General features: G+C 35.6%; 1 protein-coding gene across 4 annotated transcripts in view; it reads left to right on the top strand.

The window, feature by feature from the left end:
• The first annotated feature begins 517 nt into the window (after positions 1 to 517).
• The window catches only part of LOC138712467 (uncharacterized), an 84,640-nt gene continuing 63,142 nt past the window's right edge, over positions 518 to 22,015 (top strand). For 2 of the 4 annotated variants that reach the window (XM_069844314.1, XM_069844312.1), the window contains exons 1-7: positions 518 to 1,248; positions 1,565 to 1,786; positions 3,425 to 3,536; positions 3,634 to 3,746; positions 6,754 to 6,920; positions 10,186 to 10,533; positions 19,015 to 21,633. In XM_069844314.1, the coding sequence (XP_069700415.1) occupies positions 590 to 1,248; positions 1,565 to 1,786; positions 3,425 to 3,536; positions 3,634 to 3,746; positions 6,754 to 6,920; positions 10,186 to 10,533; positions 19,015 to 21,633 (4,240 nt within the window). In that variant the 5' untranslated portion in view covers positions 518 to 589. The remainder of the gene's footprint in view (positions 1,249 to 1,564; positions 1,787 to 3,424; positions 3,537 to 3,633; positions 3,747 to 6,753; positions 6,921 to 10,185; positions 10,534 to 19,014; positions 21,634 to 22,015) is intronic. The other 2 variants (XM_069844315.1, XM_069844313.1) reach the window with 1 other exon arrangement.

Raw genomic sequence — 22,015 nt, 5'->3', positions numbered from 1 at the left:
GTTGTCTGTCCAGGGAAATATTCTTCTTTTTAACGAAAATATTTGTCTTAATTTAGGAGTATATTTCTTCTGAGTGAGAAAAAATAGGAATGGTGTGAGAAAATGTATTAAATTACCAGTATGTCAAAAACGATACCAGCATTAAAAAACATACTGTATAAGTTTTATGATTGTGTACGCTTTTTACGCTCCTGGCGGTGAACGCAAAGAAAGGTATGTCTATGTTTCTTGCGCCCCTAGTGGTGAGAATTTAAATGCTCGACGGTGATAGAGTGCCGTATTGGGTTCGTTAGTCACACACTATAGAGCGTCTTTGAGATACACTTAGGTCTTAGAGCAAATTGTATTTATTTATCTTAATTCTATTATCTTGCAGTAGTACGCAATCATAGGAATTTACTCAAATCCTTTGCATATATTTTTTTGAACATTTATATTTTCTTTGCCAAGGATAATGATATTGATGTATACAATGTTTTGAATACCTTTGTAAGATTGCATTTTTTGCGAACTGTGATTCAGTGTTCTGTACTCTCTGGGAGAGTGCTGGTGTTGGGTGGTGTATAAACATGGGTGTTCTTGCCTGAATATGTTTCATTTAGATAAAACTACAATTCTGTGTTATATTTTGTGTGGAATGCTAGCAGTTTGTTATCTGCCTGTGTACGTTATAGGGTCTGTTGTTGTAGTGTTTTTCTTATTGCTATATTACGACACTAAGTTCAACGTTTCAAGATTTCATCTTCTTGATCTCGCGCGTCGGAATCCGTTAAGAAGGATTTTAGTTTCTTTTCGTGTAACGATAACCTCGGTTTTAATTTCGGTCATGAAAACTTGTGATCAGTTAAGATCAGTTTCACAAAGTATCAGTACTAATGGCGTGGCTGTATGTGCAGAAGAAAATGCTTCGTCTTTGGTGAAAAGCCCACAGGGAAATTATACAAGCAGTCATTATTCTGGTGTGGAGGAAGATAGTTTTAAATACAGTAACAGAAGTTCTTTTAATGTTTATTCTGTCAGCTCAAAATCGAATGACTCTATACCTGTTAATAGAAGTCAGCGGTTACAGAACCAGACGAACAGGTACTCACGTGTTTCGGAAGATTTAAGTTTCTCCCCTAAAGGTTCACCCTGGGGCAAAAGTGTGAGTCCGAAACTAAGAAGTCATGGGTCTGGAGTAAAAACCGTGCAAACAGTTGCAGGACCTCTTCTAGCGTCAACAAGATTTAACATCAATTTGAATTCAGGGTTGGTATAACTTAAATATGATTACGTTTTGTAATGTAGCCTAGTTAACCTTTTTAAAATAAGTCCATTGAAGAACAGAAATGGGTTGAACCATTTTAGTAGTTGGATATTAGGGTTTGTATTAAGTGTCTGTGGGGAGACATTGAATGTCTAGGTAAATTTTATTATTAAATATTTTCTAGTTGGAATGTCACTCTACGCTTGTCACCAACTATTATTTTAATTGCTGTTTGCGCGACTCAGCGTGAACTCGTATGTGAGGATTAGATGATTTGTTTCTTCGATACATTTTTTTTATCTGGTGTTTATGTTTTAGGTTATATGGCGATGTGAACAGCCCAGGATTCAGCAGTCGCATTGCTCGCTATGCAAACGAAAACACCAAAACATTGACGCATCAGAAACAATATTCGGGACCTGGACAGTTTCCTCTTGTTCAGCTCGACCGTACTGCCTCACTGTTACCTGTTCTTTCTTCCCGCAAGAGTCATACTCCTGTCACAGTTAGGATTGCACCACCTGAGTCATCTGATTCAAGGTAGGTCTACAGTGAACAATTGTAATTATGAGCTATTCATATAACCTAGTCAACGAATTTTAAGATTATTAGGGCACGCTTCTGTATAGGGGCAGTGGTAGTTCCTCTAAGATTAGAACCCAGTTTGGGGGGGAGGGTTTTTTTGTGTGTGTGTGCGTGCGTATATTTTTTTTGTGTTTGTGTGTCCAGAACTGGTCACATTGTCACACAGTTGTACCTACACCGATTTCACCTTTCTGATAATCCTACTTGTCTGTGGTGTAATAATCATGATGAAGATCTGGAACACATTCTTCTATACTGTCCATCCATAAACCACAAAAGTAAAATAAAATCATCAGTACCAGTTGCAAAAGACACAGCTCTCCAGTATGTATTGACTACACCCCAACTCTGGCTACTAGCAACATGCATCTAAAATGGACACCAATTAAAATATCTCTCATTTCTTATGAAAACAAGAACTGAAAACACTATAGTGGACCTTATATTGTTAGAAAACAGCTGGATACATTAAGAAGATTGATTGAATATGTTTTGTCGATTGTTTGCTGCAGTCCAATTATATATTTCGTACCTTTTCCCTTCCTGAAGTCAGATGCTCTTCTTCTAACTCAACTTTCATTTTAGAATTATATGTTATATTATTTACCGTCTCTTCTCAGTTTTCACTCATCTCTTTAACAGTTTTCAACTATATTTTAGTGGTAGTGATTTTTTTTCTAATTAATGGGAGTTTCAAATGCAGCTACAATTAAAATATCGCTATTTGTTTTAATTATCTGCGTACCTAGAATCAGCATAAATCAGGAAAAAGAAATTTCATTCTATTAAGCTTAGGCATACTGGAATGCTGACATGTCTGAACTTTTTTTTTTGTTTGTATTCAGTCCATTTAATAATACGTGAACATTCTTAATATTGGTTGGTGCTGACTGGCTGCCTGCAAGCAACTTGTTTTTTTTTTTTTTTTTTTTGATTTAGTCTTCTTCGATTACTTCAGGCATATATGAGAACTGTTATCTTCATTCATTCATTCATTCCATAGATCTTACATGAGCAATGAAGCTTTAAGATGTGGAACAAGTCAAAATTTTACAATATTAAATTTTTACAAATTTTTACAGTTTTACAATTTAGTAATTTTCTACAATTTTTACAATTTTGTAGCTCTGGCCTTCTATGCTCAAGGTTGCGGGTTCGATCCTGGGCCAGGTCGATGGCATTTAAGTTTGCTTAAATGCTACAGGCTCATGTCAGTAGGTTTACTGGCATGTAAAAGAACTCCTGCGGGACAAAATTCCGGCACATCTGGCGACGCTGTTATAATCTCTGCAGTTGCGAGCGTCATTAAATAAAACAACATTTAAAAAACATTTACAATATTTTGGCGAGATGTGAGATGAGGTGAGGTCCGAGGATTCGCCAAAAGATTACCCGGCATTTGCCTTTTGGTAGGGGAAAACCTCGGAAAAACCCAACCAGATAATCAAATCAAAGGGGTTGATGCCGAGGACTCGCCATAGACCATCCGGCTGCAGTCCCTTCTTTTTACAAATCATAATTTTTAATCCATATTGGTGAAAGTGGCATTTGTAGACTGAAATTATTTTAATAATGTCATATTTCTGTCATCAGGATACTGAGTAAGTCGCAGATTCTTAGTGGAAGTTCCATACAAGAGCAGCAGTCTTCCAAGTCTGTGTTGGAGGTGTTGAAAGAGATCTCACGCAAACGTATCCATGCCCAGGTAAATGGAGGTGCTTCATGCGACTTGTGTTCGTCTTTGAGACATGCTGCATTGATGATTGTTGAACACATTGTGAGGTGTCTGTTTTATTTTGCAGTTGGATGACAGCGAAGAAGATGATATTATTAAGAGACAGCGTAAGGCTGAAGGACAGAACACTTCCGAGCTATCTTCAGAGAACCGGATGGTGCAAGATGACATAATGGCAGTGTATGTATTATTTTAAGTGTTGCAATTCAAATATTTAATGTCTGACCAGATTTTAAGAATATAATCGCACATCTTTCACACAGTCCCACTTTATACAACTGCATTTAAACTAAGTTTTAATTTATAATAGTTTAATCCATGGTGTAAGCTACAATGGTTTTATCCAAGGAAGTTCAACCTCTAGTTTTTGTTTAATCTTTGGAAATGTTAAAACTTCACGTAGACATGTTTAAACCCCCATTTAAATAAACTGTTTTTTTTTTTTTTTTTAAATAATTTATTGATCGATCAGCGCATTTAGCAGTATACAAATCATTTCTAAATAAAATATAAATACAATACATGGCACTGAATTGAGGGCAGCCTAGATTGGGCTCCTCCATGAACAAAAATAATTGTTAATAAATAATTATTTACATAGGTTGGTGTGATGATAAATTTTGATTATAATATGAGGTCCATTGGAAGTCTGCTCTTGATTCTGGTGGGAAATGTGGACTTCCTTCCGAGAGAGTAGTGAATGGCGCCTGGAACATTTTCTAAGTTGTTATAAAACTTCTTAGCTTGTGAATGAATAAACTGTTTGATTGTGTCAATACCAGTTTCTCTGTGTAGTTGGCTGTTACGGACAAACCAAGGAGAATTGAGTGAAATTCGTAGGACTTTATTTTGAAATGACTGGATGTGTTTAATTTCACTTATTGCAGCTCCTCCCCAGACAGGACAGGCATAAAGCACTAGAGATCGTAATAGAGATGTGTAAAGTAGCATGCAATTTTGTAGCTTTAGGGATGATTTCTTGTTGAGGAGCAGATATAAACCGTTTGAGTAACTAATAACAGTTGCTATGCTATTCTGTTAATTTAGGTTATGTAAGCGGAACTATTCACAGAATTGTGAAACAGTTTTTTGCGGAAAAAAGGGAAAAGCAGTTCATAAATTAAAATGAATTAATGTATTATTCATAATAATATCGCATGGAATTGGATCTTTTCTTAAAAATGCTATGACTTTAGTTTTTTCGGTTCATATTTCCATGTTAAATTTTGGAGCGATTCTTTGTGAGTTGTAAACTGCTCTTTACAAATCAACTTCTGATTTAGTAATAATAAGTTGGCATCACGCAAATATTATTTAAGATGCTTTATTTTTAAGAATTCATGAATAAAGCAACAATTAATTATTGCTGGGATTTGTTTAAAACTTGAATAATGTGTTTTCGGGTTATTATACGAATTCGCGTTATTTTGTCATTCAAAAGTACGTTTTTTGATGTTAGGAGAGGAAGTATAAAGAAATGGTGCAAGAAATTAGGAAAATGAGAACAATTCATGTTACTGCGTCTCATGAATTTCATAGCCTATATCTCTGTTTGTGCAATATGTTCATGGTCAATGTCATGAAGTAAGACTTTCTAGGCTGTTTCACTCTCACTCTAAATCCAGAAGCCGTGTTATGATAGGTCAAAAGCTCATCAATATGACCAGTAACCACTGTTTTGAATTCTAATCACATAAAAATGTCTCAAAATAGACTGACGTAGTATCACATGTTAAAGAATAGTGACTAGTTGCAGGAAATGGGACCTAAAGTCGGATTTTTCATTTTTTTTTTTTCGAAAAGAGGATGAAATACTGAGTATTAAAAAAATCATGGTTTTAGGTGTTATAGTTTTTAATATATTACGTACTGAATGTTGATATTACATTACTGACTTTTCGATAAAAGTGCAATTAAAGTTTCACTTGTTTTCTTAGCAACTATAGAAAAGATTTAGGTATTTATAATCTTTTCGCTGTAAGAAAAATCCTAATATAAACAATAGCACATGACTGAAGTGAGACTTCATTGGCCGCTGTTTGGCGCCATAGATTCTCAGTACATGTTCCCGCCTACTGTTGTACATTCTGTTTCATGTTAAACATTTCCCGTTACTCGTCAAGTAGGCCTAACCTCACTACTATGCATTGGTTTGCTTAGGAAACATATACTTTATAATTACTGTAATTAAAACTCGCATAACTTATTATAGGCCTATTCATTTAAGACTATTTGTTTTTCTCTGCTTTTGAGAGGGTTTGTACTCTTATGATTAATAACCACACACACCGAGGATGCAGAAGCCATACTTCATTACCACGTACTTACGTGAACTACGAGCTCAAGTGACGCCGGCTTGTTACAAGAACAGACTACCTCGGTATTACTGTTTGTATTCATCCGCGTTCATAGTACATAACAAAATATAAAAGTAGCTTTTCTTTTACATATCGTTTCACATATGAGTGAAGTTATATGTTTCATTGTATTTAACAACTAGAATTCAATTTTTTATTTTCAAATAATACAAGATGATAGTTTCCAAATATGGACTATATTTTCCTGCGTCGTGTGAGTGTTTAGACTGTCAGCCAATCACCGGTATGACAGCCATGTGCTTGTGTTTACAGTAGGATTTTTCTTATAGTGAAAAGAGTATAGGAAGCACTGTGTAAAACTGCGTCTTAGTTTAGTATGTAAAAAAAGCCTACAGGTAGCACAAGATGTCAAAACATAGAAATTCAGTTTTTACACCGCAAATTGGGCAGCTAGGTAGCTCAGTTGGTAGAGCAGCTGGCTACGGACTGGAAGGTCCGGGGTTCGATCCCACGTGGTGACAGGATTTTTTCTCGTTGCCAAACTTTCAGAATGGCCCCGAGGTTCACTCAGCCTCCTATAAAATTGAGTACTGGGTCTTTCTTGGGAGTAAAAGGCGGTCAGAGCGTGGTGTCGACCACACCACCTCATTCTAGTGCCAAGGTCATGGAAAGCATGGGGCTCTACCTCCATGCCCCCCAACTGCCTTCATGGCATGTTATGGGAATACCTTTACCTTTACACCGCAAATTCGTTATTTTGTTCTCCTGTAAAATTTCCTTTCACGACTTTAGGTTCCTTTTCGCGCAACAGGTCACACATATTTGCATTTATAAAATATTGTTTTAATGATAACTGTGTTTATTGATAGGGGCAAGCGAATGAGGGAAGAGTCTCCTAACCAGACTGAATTAAATTGCCGCCCATTACAGCAACAAAACAAGCGTACACGTAATAATGAAATACTGAGCTCACTTAGTTCCAGTAGAAATTTGTTGAACAACTTGAAGACCAACAAGAGGAAATCCTCATCAGCAGGTGAGCCCTAAATTTATTAACCATTTAACACAATGTACCTTCTAGAAGTATTTGAATTCTCATTAAACCTGTTAGTCAAAAGCAGGGACATGCCTGTGTGATAAATCAGCTGTTTACAGATTGAGAATTGATACTGTGGTACAGACCTGAGTATGCTCAATACTGACTCTTATAAGCTCTTCTTTTCTTAGTTATTTCCACTCCTGATATAAACGGCAGCCGGGTAGCTCAGTTGGTAGAGCAGCTGGCTACGGACTGGAAGGTCCGGGTTCGATCCCAGATGGCGTCAGGATTTTTTCTCGTTGCCAAACTTTCAGAACGGCCCCGAGGTTCACTCAGCCTCCTGTAAAATTGAGTACCGGGTCTTTCCCGGGGGTAAAAGGTGGCCAGAGCGTGGTGCCGACCACACCACCTGATTCTAGTGCCGAGGTCATGGAAAGCATGGGGCTCTACCTCCATGCCCCCCAAGTGCCTTCATGGCATGTTACGGGAATACCTTTACCTTTTTTTTTTTACACCTGATATAAACAGTGCTTATGAAGATTCCATGCAATGAATATGGAAATACAGGATCTGGCAGTTGGTTCTGACGAATTTCAGCAGCTGCTTTAAAGGATTACAAGGTTTAGAAATATAAAAATAGCACAGGATATGGCTTGAACAATGCAGTTTATTGGTATGTCGTTATCTTTTGGAATTGACACATTTCAAGTGATTCCCTTGGTATCTTATGGTTTGTTGGAATCTTACTTGGAAATAGTTTATGACACATTGGTTCTGACGAGTTTGGGAGAACTGTAAAATGAAATGAGAGCAACAACAATTAAACATTGTCTAGACACTGCATGAAGGACCAAGACACCATGAAAATGTGGCCATACAGTGTGCTGTTTATTATAGATTCATTATTGGTCATCATTGGTCCCTACTTTAAATAGGAATGACATTTGGCTTCAGCAAGACTGGGCTACGTCCCATACTGCCAGAGACACACTACAGTTGTTGAGAAATCTTTTCCTTGAATGCATAATTTCTCACTTTGGTGATGTCAACTGACCAGACTTTACAACTGTTGATTTTTTTTGTGATGCCTCAAAGAAAGAGTTTTTGAAACCAGACCACACTGTATTCAGAATCTGAAGAACAGAATACAGGCAGAAGATCAAGAAATCAACAAAATCCCATGTTTATTGCAGCATGTCCTGAACAATATCCGGATGAGATTGCAGCAAACCATAAAATACGAGAGGATCTTTTCAAATGTACCATTAAAAAAAATATATGCCAATATATTGCATTGTTCGAACCATACCCTGTGTTATTTAGATATTTCTAAACAGTACAGTCACTTTAGAACAGCATTCTGAAATTCGTCAAATCCAACTGCTAACTGTGTGTGCAGGAAAACAAGCCAGTTAGTTCATACCAAATTCCTAATGATGCAAAGAATGTAGTAACTTAATGAGAATAATAAAAACCAATTGACACAACAGAGGAAGAAATATGAGTATGGATAATTCTCATCTTTACCTTTGGCCAATTATATGCATGTCAACCATCGACTGAAATTAGTGGGCACTATACAAAAGATTAAGAGGGAGCTGGTATCAGTCAAGGATAGATTTATAAATAGCAGTGCAGTAACCATAACAGAATTATCTGTGGGACCAAAAATTAATCTTTAAGCAGTACAGTGTGTTTGTCTTTGGAGAAAAACCAACAAATGACTGTCTTTTCAATCTTTGTTCCAAAAAAGGGAAGGAATGTGCTGATGATACCTACCATATAATGATTTCATTGACCCCAACTCGATAAGGCAAGTAAGCCTGAGATAATTAATTTTTATAACCTCACAAAATAAGGTGTGAGCATTGATCAACTGAAATCAGAATATTCTGTTTCGAGAATAACAGTTGCAGCTCCTGTACTATTTTCTTCTTTCTCGTGAACATCAAAGCAATAAATACAAGACTATTTACAAGAAAAAATACAAATGACTTGCTGTAATGAGGAAAATTTCTTACACAAATCAGTATGATGCTTACAAAGCCACATCTGATCAGATGCATGTCAATTCCATATCTGTCCCTTCATCTGAGGGAGAAAGTAATATAAAAAATCGTTCCAGAAGTGTACAGGCTATCAGCAAGTAAAATAACAGGTGATCCTGTGGAAGAACCAAAATATGTTCACTGTTGCCCCAAAAGAATAAGGTTCACTCAAAATCGATGTGAAACTACTCTAGACGTACATATATGCAAAAGGCACATAGCAACTGTTTTTGTTTACATTGAATGTACCGCCCCTGACTCAGATGACTGAAGTGAGGCTTGTGTAAAGACTTCGTTATTTTTTTCAACTCTGGTCGTATGTTTTCTTTATGTTTATTTGGAGTTATGTGTTTTTGTGTATGACATTGGTTTTATATACTTTATTCAAAATATGAAAATTACGAAAGTTGTTGTTGTTTTCTAATGTCAGGCGTTTGACAGTAAAGTCATTTGACCTCTTGCACTCCAATATTTTTCAAAGATATTATCATGGCCAGCCACTGAAGTACAGATTTTGAGGTGTTCCGAATCAATTTCTTGGTTTGAGTTGCACAATGGGCAGTTAGGGGACTGATATATTCCAATTCTATGCAGGTGTTTGGCCAAACAATCATGGCCTGTTGCCAATCTAAATGCAGCTACAGACGATTTTCGTGGTAAATCGGGAATTAACTATGGATTATGATGCAGGGAGTTCCATTTTTTCCCTTGAGATTGTGTTATCCAATTTTGTTTGTTGAAGTCTAAGTATGTAGATTTAATAAATCTTTTCACAGAGTAATACGTAGATTTAGTAACAGGTCTATAAGTAGCAGTGCTGCTCTTCTTTGCTAAAGCATCCGCATTCTCATTTCCCAGGATTCCACAATGGGATGGTATCCATTGGAATACAATTCTTTTATTGAGTGATATTAATTGAGAGAGCATTTTAGTTATTTCTGCTGTATTGTGGTGTATTTTATTAGAGAAAGATGCACATGCCATGAAACCTTGGATGAAAGAGAAACAGAAAAGAGTGATAGAAGTAAAATGAATCGAGCATTATAGCTCATAAAATAAGATTGTGCAGTGTAGTGATTGTCTCATCTTGATGTTTTAGTTTCAGATAGGTTCTATAGTAGTAAAGGAAAAAAAAAGAGATGGGAAGAGAAGTAAAAAATAGCCCATAAAAAATTACAGTGTACTGATTTTCTCATCTTGATATTTGATTTCAGATTGGTCCCGTAGTAGTACTCCCGTGATGGGAAAACCACCTAAGCAATCTCGTGAAAGCATTGTAGAGACAATCCACATTCTAAAGAAGGCAGTTGAAGAAGCTCCTACAGTGACATCCATCACCACCCCAACCACCAGTGCCATCACCTCAGCACCACATCCACAGCAGCAGCAGGAGGAGGAGATTCCAGTGACTACAAAGCCTAGTGAGTTTCTGCCTAAATTTGCTGCTGTGCTGGACAAGAGCTCAGGTCCTGTTCTGAACAGCGTGGCAGCATTGGAGGCAAAGCGAGTCCATGATAGCAAGACTCGACTGAGGTCTATGCTTGCTGTTATTGCTGGTGAAGGTATGAATGAGAATTTTTATTTACTTTTGAAGCTTTGTTGTGGCAGTTGTATATAAAGTGGACTGCTCAAAAATGTTACTGACACTGATCAGAAAACTTAAAACTGCTTAATGATAGATAGGTAGATTTAGATTAGGTAGATAGGTAGATAGATTTTATTGTCAGAGGCAGAAATATGCATAGACATTGTTGTTATTACTACTACTACTACTACTACTACTACTACTACTACTACTACTAATAATAATAATAATAATAATAATAATAATAATCTGTATTGTCATTGAATGAAAAACTTCACTATAGACATTGTCAAATGTTACAATCCTACTGCAATACATTTCATAGATATACAAAATAAAAATTTAATTATTAAAACAATGTAGATATTTATCAAATTACATAATATAAAGTTAAAAGTACTATATTTACTAGATAAAAGACAGTATCAAGTACTAATTGTCATATGTTTAATAACTATAGTCTCGTCGCGCTAATTTCCAGCAGCCAATCATGTTGCAGGTCGGCTACATTTAAACGTGTGCGTCTTGTGATTCGCTGATGAAAATGTTAAGCATTTCCTAAGGCTGGATAAATACTTAATATAATCGGCCGCCATTTGGCTCTTTCGTTGGCGTTTGCAGAAAGCACATGAGGACATTATTTGCCGCTCAATTATTTGCTGAATTACAGTGCGTTTGATTTATTATCGTAGGAGCTACGACATGATAATGTTTAACATTGTGGCAAATAGATCCCTCGTCTGGTAGCTCAGCAACGAAAGAACAAAAATGACGAACGATACTACCTACCTAGACTTTATAGAGCCTTGACTTCCTAAGACGAAGCAAAGAGGGGGAGTCACGCCGGGAATAACAGCGTCGCGACTATAGTTAAGAATACTACAACAGAGGTTAATAATAAACTTTAAAAATGTAACATAAGGTAGTGCAATTTGCTCTGTTCATTAATACATTGAAATTTAAATGTAAATTGATTTACCACTAGGTTTCATTTAAAATCTCATTATTAAAAAAAAATTAAGAAACAACAACCATAACATTTAAAACTGCATTGTTTAAAAATGTATGTCAATTTCGAAGAACTCATTTATTGAGTAAAGTGGGTTTTTAATTAACCAACTGTACTGTTTTGTTTTATAACTTTCAACAGGAAGAAGTTGAATGTTTATAGGGAGCTTATTAAATAATTTGATTCCAATCAACTTATAGTATTTTTTTGTCACACTAAGTCTACAAAGTGGATAATCTAATAATTGCCTATTCCTCGTTGTATGATTGTGTATCTCACTTCTCATATTAAAATCCTGCAAATGTTCTTTCATAAACACTAGAACATCATTTATGTACAGATTTATGACTGTCTGAATACCTGTCTGTATGAACAGAGGTCTACAGTGTGTTCTACTAGTTGAAGATGTCAGTATTCTAATAACTTTCTTTTGAATTAATAAAATGTCTGTAATATCACTAGAATTTCCTCACAAAATAAGTCCATATCTGAATACACTTTGAAAAAAGGCAAAGTATGCATTTCGAACATATTCAAAACTAACAATGTTCATCAATTTTTTTAATAAATAGGTTACAGAAGATAATGCATACATACCTAATATGTGATTTCCAAGATAGATGTCTATCTATGAGGAAACCTAATCAATCGTCTTAATGTATCCAGCTGTTTGCTGGCAACATAAAGTCCACTGTAGTCTATTCAGTTGTTTTTCACGACAAATGAGGGGTATTTTGATCGGTGTTCATTATAGATGCCTGTTGCTAGTAGCCAAAGGTGGGGTGTAGTCAATATATACTGCAGGGCTGTGTCTTCTGCAACTGGTACTGATGATTTTAATGTACTTCTTTTGTGGTTTATGGATGGACAGTATAGAAGAATGTATAGACATTGTTAATAAAATACCTTTAAATACATTAAAATTACAATAAAGTCAAATATAAAATACCTTAGGCAAGAGTTCAAAGGCCCACACGTGTCCTCTAGACTGTAGGGACACAATTGTATCAGTTTCATTTTTATATACATCCTGAATTTAAGAGTATTTATTACTTATATATTTAATATCCTCAGGCAAGCTATTGTAAATTTTAATACCAAAAACCATATACGTTTTTTTTTTTATGTTTTATGATCATGTTTCCACACAATATATTTGTAAATACATGTAAGTTCTGCTGATAAAGGGTGCGGCAAAACATCCTCCCTAATTTAAAGTTTAAATAAAAAACAGATGGATCAAAATAAGGAAACTATATGAATATGAATTGTATCTAAACAGTGGGAAATTTAGGTTTACATGTGTTGCCATAACGATATAAGATGACATGCGCAAAACAACAAGAATTGAATAGGACAATGAATACACGGAATTAACATTCAATTAGTGCAAATTGTAATGTGTAACGAATTCCAACTATGCCGTGGACGGGTGAAGAACGTGCGTACGCTGTGGTATCGTTTCTGGTAAGTGGTAATTCCATTGTCGCTGCTCAGATCTTTCCCGGACGCTTAATTTCTTCACGTGGCGACGTCCCCTGGCCAGCACGATCACCAGACCTTGCACCCTGCTACTTTTTTCTATGAGGGCATCTTAAGGCTGAGGTGTTCAAACATCGGCCGAGGACTTTGCCAGACTTACGAAATGCAGTACAGGAAGAAATTGGTCTTATTCCTCAAGAAATGCTACTTAGAGTGATTCAGAATTTCCGAAGTCGCATTCAACAATGCATTGATAGTGAAGGACACCACTTGAGAGACACGTTATTAAAAAAATGGAAAATTCCCACGGTTAAGATACCATTCATATTAATGAAGTTTCCTTATTTTGATCCATCTGTTTTTTATTTAAACTTTAAATTAGGGAAGATGATATGCCGCACCCTTTATTTGTAAGATGATGTACCAGAATACTTAAACTGTTTTTATTGCGAGTGTCATAAGCAGGGAACGGATTTATATGGACTAAAAATATATGAAATATGTAAATATATATGTAGTTATTTTTACCAAAATATGGAATTAAATATGGATTTTTACCAAAATATGGAATTAAATATGGACTTAAAATTATAAAAAAATGACTATGTACGTTAAATATTGGTACATTTTAATCAAACTAAACAAAAAATATAATGGACGTACCTTATCTTCCAATGTAGTTTCAACAAAACACAATTTTTATTGTCTGTTACCATAACAATAGGTTACAAACATTTCTTTCAAGTGCTGAAAAGTGAATCTTCTTCTATTGTCTCTGAGGATAGATTTATACTGACTAAAAGAGCGTTCGACGTCACAAGAAGTAACTGGTACATAATTCAATTTCACAATGTCTGCTGGGGATAAGTCCAAGTTAATCTTCACTGTTGATTCACCACTCATCACAGCAACAACCTTTTGTAGTTCTTCATATCCAGGGTTTTTTGAAAGTACAGTGTCCACCTTAGCTCTTACTGCATCTGCAACTTTACCTCTACCACGATTCAGTTGTTCCACAGTACTATTTATAATTTCAAAACTTTCAGATAGTGAAAGGTGCCTATTTTGGAGACTTTTGAGCGTTTTTATGATGCATGAAAATGTATGCTGAATGTGAGCTAAGTCATTCTTCACACTTATGTCACAGGTAACTGTTTTCGCAGTATCAATTGAGACTGCATCTTCAGAGTCCAATGCAAGGAGAACATTGTTAATAGAGTCTATATGTTCGGCATAATATTCAACTGCTTCTAGCCATGTACCCCATCTAGTTAAAATTGGCTTTGGTGGCAATGGAATTTCAGGGTACATTTCTTTCAACACGTTAACTCTACTGGGAGCTTTGAGAAATACTTTTTTCACTGATGAAATCAACAAATCTACTTTAGGGAAATTGTCTCTGACCACTTCTGCCACACGATGAAATGCATGCGCCACACAAGTAAAATGAGTCAATTTAGGATATACAACAGATAATGCTTGTCCAGCTTTGACCATATAAGGGGCAGCATCGCTAATAAAGAATAACACATTATCGTACATAATACCCTTTGGCCACAGGATACCCATAGCTTCGTTGAACAGTTTAACTATAGTTTTGTTATTGCACTTTTCTAGAACATCACAATGTAAAAGAATTCGTTCAGAATATTGTTCACTTAACAAACCGATAACTACATTACCAACAAGTCTACCTTCTTTGTCGGGAGTCTCATCAATGGAAACCCAAATTGAACTATCTTTAATTTCATCTCTTATCTTCTGTATTGTCTCATCGTAGATGGATGGAGCATACGTCTTCCTAAGTGTTGACTCATCCGGGATTGTATGTTGAGTATATTTTTCAAGGAATTCCCTGAAGACCTTATTCTTTAGTTTGTAGAGAGGAATATCAGCAGAGATGAGAGAACGGCACAGGTCGATGTTAAACTCAGATCTTACATTCGATGTTGTTGGTTGTGTTAAAAACAATTGTCTCTGCTTGGAATTTAGTTGTTTGTTGGCCTGATGTTTACTAGTTGTAATGTGTTGTTGCACCAGGAACTTTTGTGTAGATGATACTGCACACTGACACAAATTACAAAATAATATTTTATTGTCAGTTGATAAACCATCTTCTTTAAATTCTGAAATGTAACTTGTTAGTTTTGATTTTAAATTGACTGAATGACGTACTTTTGGCATATTTACCGTCTTTATAGTATGATTTACAAAACTGAACCTATGTGTACTCTGACTGGCATTTAACTGTTGAGCTGCACAACTGAAGTCTGTTAAAAATTTTAAATTAAATTAATACAGTTTTGTAACTTACTTTCCCATTGTTGATAGGACTGCTAATTTTCAAATAACTCTGATGTTAAAGGGATTACTGAACATGTGTTTAAATCTCTATTGTTGAAATGTATTTTTAAAAGTTAATGGAATTTTGTTTTGTTTTATTGTTAAACCTAATATAATATGGACTGTTTTATATGAAATATGGAAAATATATGGAAATTAACGAAAATATGTACTAAACTCTAAAATATGGAAAAATATGGAAAATAAAGGTAGGATTTTTCAACCCTACACATTGTGAAACATAAAGATAATGCAAAATATAAATTATATTAGCTTTATAAGTAAATATGTATTTACATATAAATCCTTTCCCTGGTCATAAGCAAAGACCGGAAGTTTAGACATTATGAATCATTAAAATAGGCAGGCAAAAAGGCATTATAAATAGCTAAAATAGGCAGGCAAAAAGGCATTATAAGTAGCTAAAATACGCAATAAAAGGCATTTACAAAAACCTTGCGGTAGACCCACAACCTTGCACTTTCCACAAAGGGATTTCAGCAGCAAGAAAAGCTTTACATAAGTCGAGTGCAAATTGAGATTTTCGACTCGATGTTGCAATTACTGTTGGAAGCAAAGAAATCTTCCCAGTAGCCTTAGAAAGTGCATTTTTTTTGTGTTTGGTTGTACTGATATGTTGCGATATTAAATATTTAGCTAGCTATAGTCCCGACGCTGTTATTTCCGGTGTGACTCCGCCCCTTTGCTTACGTCTTAGAAAGTAAAGGCTCTATAAAGTCTACTAGTAGTAGTAGGTAGGTAGTATCATTCGCCATTTCTGTTCTCACATTGCCGAGCTACCATACGAGGAATCTATTTGCCACACTGTTAAACATTATCATGTCGTAGCTCCTATGATAATAAATCAAACGCAATGTAATTCAGCAAATAATTGAGCGGCAAATAACGTCTTCGTGTGCTTTCTGCGAACGCCAAAAAAAAAAGAGCTAAAATGGCTGGCGATTATATTAAGTATTTATCGAGCCTTAAGAAATGAATCAGCGAATCACAAGAAGCACATGTTTAAATGTAGCCGACCTGCAACGCGATTGGCTGCCGGAAATTAGAGCGACGGGACTATACAACAACATCGTAATGAAAACTGAAAGAAAAATAACCTTTAAAAATAACGTTAGACCCGCACTCATTGTTGCCTTGTCAGATAAACACAAGCAATAATTAAAACGCTTACTTTTATACATTTTTGCACGGCAGCACTCATTGTTGCAAAGAGAATATGAACTGACTGAAAGACAATAATATACATTCGGTGAAATCACTTTCATTGTAGCGGTTATAAAAATAAATTAAAATATACTTTTAGGCAATTTTAATAATAAATTAATAACTAATAGATAAATAAAATCAAATAAAGGTAAAAAAGCATTTATTTTGTAAATTAGGCATTTATATTAAAAAAGGCAGAAAAAGGCAACATAAAACTGTGACATTTCAATCACAAAGGTATAATTCGTACAGATTTACTTTCAAAATGAAGATGGATTTAACACATTTGAAAAGGCATTCTGCCAAAGTTCCGGTCTCTAGTCATAAGTGTGAAAGTCACTATACAAGTGACATGCAGCAAGTGTATGAAGAATGATATGTAAAACAACAAAAACATGTTGTTTACAATTGAGGGGCTTAGAACAAAGCAGGTAAGTGACAGAAACCTAGTTTTGAGGAAATTACAGTTAAAGTTCTACTTGCAATGAAATATTATACACTAGCTTGGTGAAATGATGCCCATATAGCAGCACTGCACAGTGTGATCTCTTACCTGATTTCATCCCAAAGAAACATCCTTTTGGGCTAGCACATCACGCACTTACCTCATTTTTTTTAATAATGTCACTTACCTGCTTTTTGTTCTAAGCCCCTCAATTCAGGTTTTGATTTTGAGATACGGTAAGTCTGTTATTGAATACAATAAATAATGTTAAAATGTTCAATCTTATGACTTATTAATTTAATATTAACATTTGTTAATACATGTTAAATATGAATAATGTATAAACGTTTTTGCCTTTTACAGCATCATCAGCTACAACTTGCTTCTACGATATCTAAATTACATAGTGGAATTTTTGTTTTTTTTCTTATAATAAACCATCAAATTGGTGTTATAATAATAAGTAATAATATGTAATAATGACTCACGAGCTTTATGTATTTTACTTGTTGGAAAAAATGTTTAGGTTATAAATAAGTCTACATTGTATAACTAATTATATTCTATTTAGTATTACAATACATAAAACTCGTGTTACAATGATTTCAGTTACATGTGTATTTTAAAGCCACAATTTTAAATTAAAATACATTTTCAAACTTTATGTTTTAATATATGATATTGTGTTTGTAATATATAGCTCAATTTATGTAAAGCTTTGTTGATGTAATTTATATCTTCATTTTATATTTGTCATAATTCATAAAATAATTGGTAATATTACATTAATGTCGTGGTGTCTGGTGTACGTTACAACATCTAAGCGAGAACAGACTACTACAACTCGTTTATCAGTATACACACATTAATATGAAACTATATTGAGAATTCTTGTTCAAAAACTGAATTATAGTAACAATCGTCAACTTAATAATGTAAATGTATACATATATTCAAGAATGACTTAATAGCACACCAATTTTATCATGCACAAAATAAGCTTAAAAACAACAAACAGAAGACGAAAAATTAATTTTATATTATGTACAATCATTACACATTTCAACAATTCCAGATCTTGAAAAATTTATTTTTTTAATATTTAGACTGAAATATCGTATGTTGAAGAAAAAGATACTGTATGTCTGTGAAAATATAAAAAATTATAATGATTATGATATTATGAGAATTATACACAGTAAGTTCTATTTTGAAACCTTTGATGGTTGACATTGATGTTGCAGAAGATGTATTTTTAAATAATCCAGTTACCACAAACCAGAACTTCTCAAATAATAAGATTCTTAACTCATTAACATTCAAATTTGAAAATTTTATAGAAACAGTATTGAAACACCAGCAAACATTCAAAATCGTTTTTTTTTTTTTTTTAAATTTGTTTCCAGATTTTTAAATCGACCTTGAAGTATCTTTCTCGAAAGTGGTTGTGTTATACATATATATAAAATTAAAGCTTATAAAAACTGGTTTTTGTTGTATTGTAGAAACTCAGTCAAAAGCATGAAAATATTAGGATTGTATAACGCTTGTGAAAGAATACTTCAAATCCTTAAGATTCTGAAACTAGATGAAAAATGTCAAATTCAGGATTTGTAGTCAAATTTGATTACTCAGTAAGTATATTCAGTGGATTCAGAATTTAAAAACCTGAGCTCAAAAGAGGGGGGGGGGGGAAGTAATTGACGTGACTGACCTTATTAGAAAGTAGCTGAATGCTTTAAGAACAAACTTTTTTTTTTTTTTTTTTTGACAATTAGGTTCTTTTTCTCTTATGCTTAACTTGTCACTTTTTTTTTTAAACTATTGTATATATACCTCACACAGTGTAATTTCGTTATGTAATTATATTGTATGCCAGGCAACTTTCAAAACTTGAAATTTCACGTTAAATTCTGTTTTTTTTATTTGGCATATTTTGTTTTTAATTACAGATGATTTTATGAGAAAACCATTGCCGTCTACAAGTGCAAATGGAGTACCTGCAGTTTCTATTCTGCCAATGACAACCGTTTCAACTATCTTCACCCCCATATCAGCTGCAGGAATTGTGGCTACTGCAAAGGAGATTACTACTGCTGCAGAAACAATCGTGACCTCCAGCACCCCTTCATTTTCACTTGGAAAATCTACCACAAATGGAATTCAGGCTGCTTCCTCTGCAGAAACAGTGCCTGTAAAGAGTATATTCTCAACCACCAGTGTACTATCTCCAGTGAGCAGTACTGCACCCAACACCAGTGCAGCAGGCACTGGATTCAGCCTATTGAGTTCCATTACATCTGCGCCAGTAACATCAATATTGAACCAAACAGCACCAACTCTACCCTTGACTACATCTCCAGTCGTTGCCACACTTGGAGAACAAGTAAAACCAATATTGACACTTACTCCAGAAACATCAACAAATCTTGCAAGTGCTGTTAGTTCTACAGAACAAAAAACAGAATTCCTTACAAAACCACAGAATGTTACTGTCTCTTCTCCCATTACATTTAACTTCGGCACCAGCCAGGTCTCTAATCCACCACTGAGTTCATCAGCTGCTACTGTGACTGCATTGCCAAAAGCATCATTTTCTGTTTCTGATATTAATCCACAGTTAACAGTTTCTTCTTCACAGAGTCTTGTTACTTGTAATGGATCAACAATAATTTCTCCTTCCACATTGCAGTCAGGGTTTGGATCTCTTGCAAATACCAGTAGTAATAGTAGTGGTATTGGCAGCATTTCTTCAACATCAGCAAGCACTGTTATCCATGTCTCAAAATCTCCAGCAACAGAAACCAGTAAAAGTTTGTTCTCATTTGGAAATAAATCAGCAGCTATTACCTCGACACATGCAATCACAACTTCAGCATCTGGACCAGGATTCTCTTCTGGTGTAGGCTTCATGCTCGGCAGTAATCAAGCAGCCTTAGGCTTATTTGGTTCTTCGTCACCTAGTACTACTACCACTACAACAGGTGTGATCAGTCCTGCATCTGGCAGTTCTTTTAGTGTTGCTAAAACCAATGATAAGCCATATGAAGCTCCAGCAATAACGACATTGACATCCACATTAGGCTTTGGAATGAAACCTGCATCAAGTAGTAGCAGTCCTTTTCAGTCAAATATCGTAACAACTAGTAGCTCCCTCAATCCGATTGGAGGCTTCAAATTTGACTTCTCAAAGGGAATTAAAGATAATGCAGGTACATCATCAGCAGGGAGTTTCCAACCACTAGCTGCACCATCAAGTGCTGTGACTTCCAGTACAATTACTGTACCTTCTACCACTACCACCACTACAATTACCTTCACCAGTACCACCTCTCCCCCCACTATTGCCACCACCATCAGCACCCTTACCACAACTGCTGCAACGAGTCAGTCATCCACTCCATTCCAATTTGGGCCTTCTGCTTTAAAATCTGTATTCAACTTCAATACTACAACTAATACTACGCAGAGTACAGGATGTTTCTTTCAAACACCTCAGCAGGTCCAGGCTGATGGAGGGTCTCAGAAGCAGAGTCCTTTTAAATTTGGCACAGGTTCATCTCAAACTAGTGGATTTCCTTTTGGTAATCCTTTATCTGGTATTAAGCCTTCAGGCTTTTCATTCAGTGGAAGTGGAAATTTGTCCAACCAAACTGCTGGGGGGATGTTTGGGTCCACAGGCAGTACGACAGGTCAGGCTACACAGCTGGGTGGCAGTGTTTTTGGAACAGGCGGGAACTTGACTGAAACATCCACACAGCCAGTGTTTGGAGTGGGTGGAAGTAAAACTGATCAGCCGCAGGTAGGTGGTGGGATTTTTGGAAATACATCTCAGTCTTCTGGAGGAGTTTTTGGGACCAGCACAAATACATCCTCTCAGACCTCACAACAAAATAGTGGATTATTTGGAAATTTGACAAATCCGTCAGGTGGGATGTTCGGGAGTGGCAGCAGTACATCAGGACAGTCGCAGCCGAGCACTGGATTGTTTGGATCTGGTTCAAGTACTCCCAGCCAACCATTGCTGTCATCCACCGGAGTGTTCGGAAGTACCAGCAATCAGATAACTCCCCAGCCTTCTGGTGGCTTATTTGGAAGTAATACAAGTTTGACCACTCCCACTACGCAATCCTCTGGCAGTGTGTTTGGAAGTGGTGGAAACCTGACACCTCAGTCTTCAGGTGGGCCCTTCAGTAGCAATGCAAATGTACCAACCCCGTCTTCACAGGCTAGTAGTGGCTTGTTTGGTAATATTGGAAGTCCAGCCGTCCAGACATCACAGTCTTCTGGAAGTTTATTTGGGAGTCCATCCACTCAGTTAGCACAGTCCAGTGGCGGAATGTTTGGAAGTGGTAGCAGTTCTACAGCCCAGCCTTCTGGCGGAGTGTTTGCTAGTAGTGGGAATGCACAGCCTATGTTTGGTTTTGGATCCACACCAGCAGCTACACCAGTGCAACAAACCTCAACTAGCACCAGCACAGGATTGTTTGGTACCAGTACAAGCTTGCAGACTCCTTTCCAGTTTGGAGCATCAAGTAATAGTACATCTTCTACAGCCCCACAATCAACAGGTAACCAGTATTCTGATAAAAATGTCTTACATTCTTACTCCGTATTAAATCAACACAGCATTTAATTTAAAAAAATGTTTGCTTCATGTTTGATTTTAGAAATGAATGTTCGTTAATGCTTACTTTTATATAGTACAGACTGAGCATGTGAGCTATTCCATCTCATATCAACCGAAATATAGAGAAAATTGACCTTACAATTTCTAAATACAATGAAACTTTTTTTTGTACGTTAAGAACTGTGATACATTGCTTTGTCGAAAGTTTGAGGCATCAGAACTTCATAGTGTTTAAATTAAAAATATTTAAATTTATCGTATTTTCATAAAATTAGCAACTTTAAACTGTTGTAGCTCCGAAACCCTTTCACCCAATGATCAAG

Source organism: Periplaneta americana, chromosome 13, assembly GCF_040183065.1.
Source record: "Periplaneta americana isolate PAMFEO1 chromosome 13, P.americana_PAMFEO1_priV1, whole genome shotgun sequence".
Classification (NCBI taxonomy): domain Eukaryota; kingdom Metazoa; phylum Arthropoda; class Insecta; order Blattodea; family Blattidae; genus Periplaneta; species Periplaneta americana.
The sequence above is the reverse complement of the archived record's forward strand: the minus strand, read 5'-3'. Positions and strand labels throughout refer to the sequence as shown.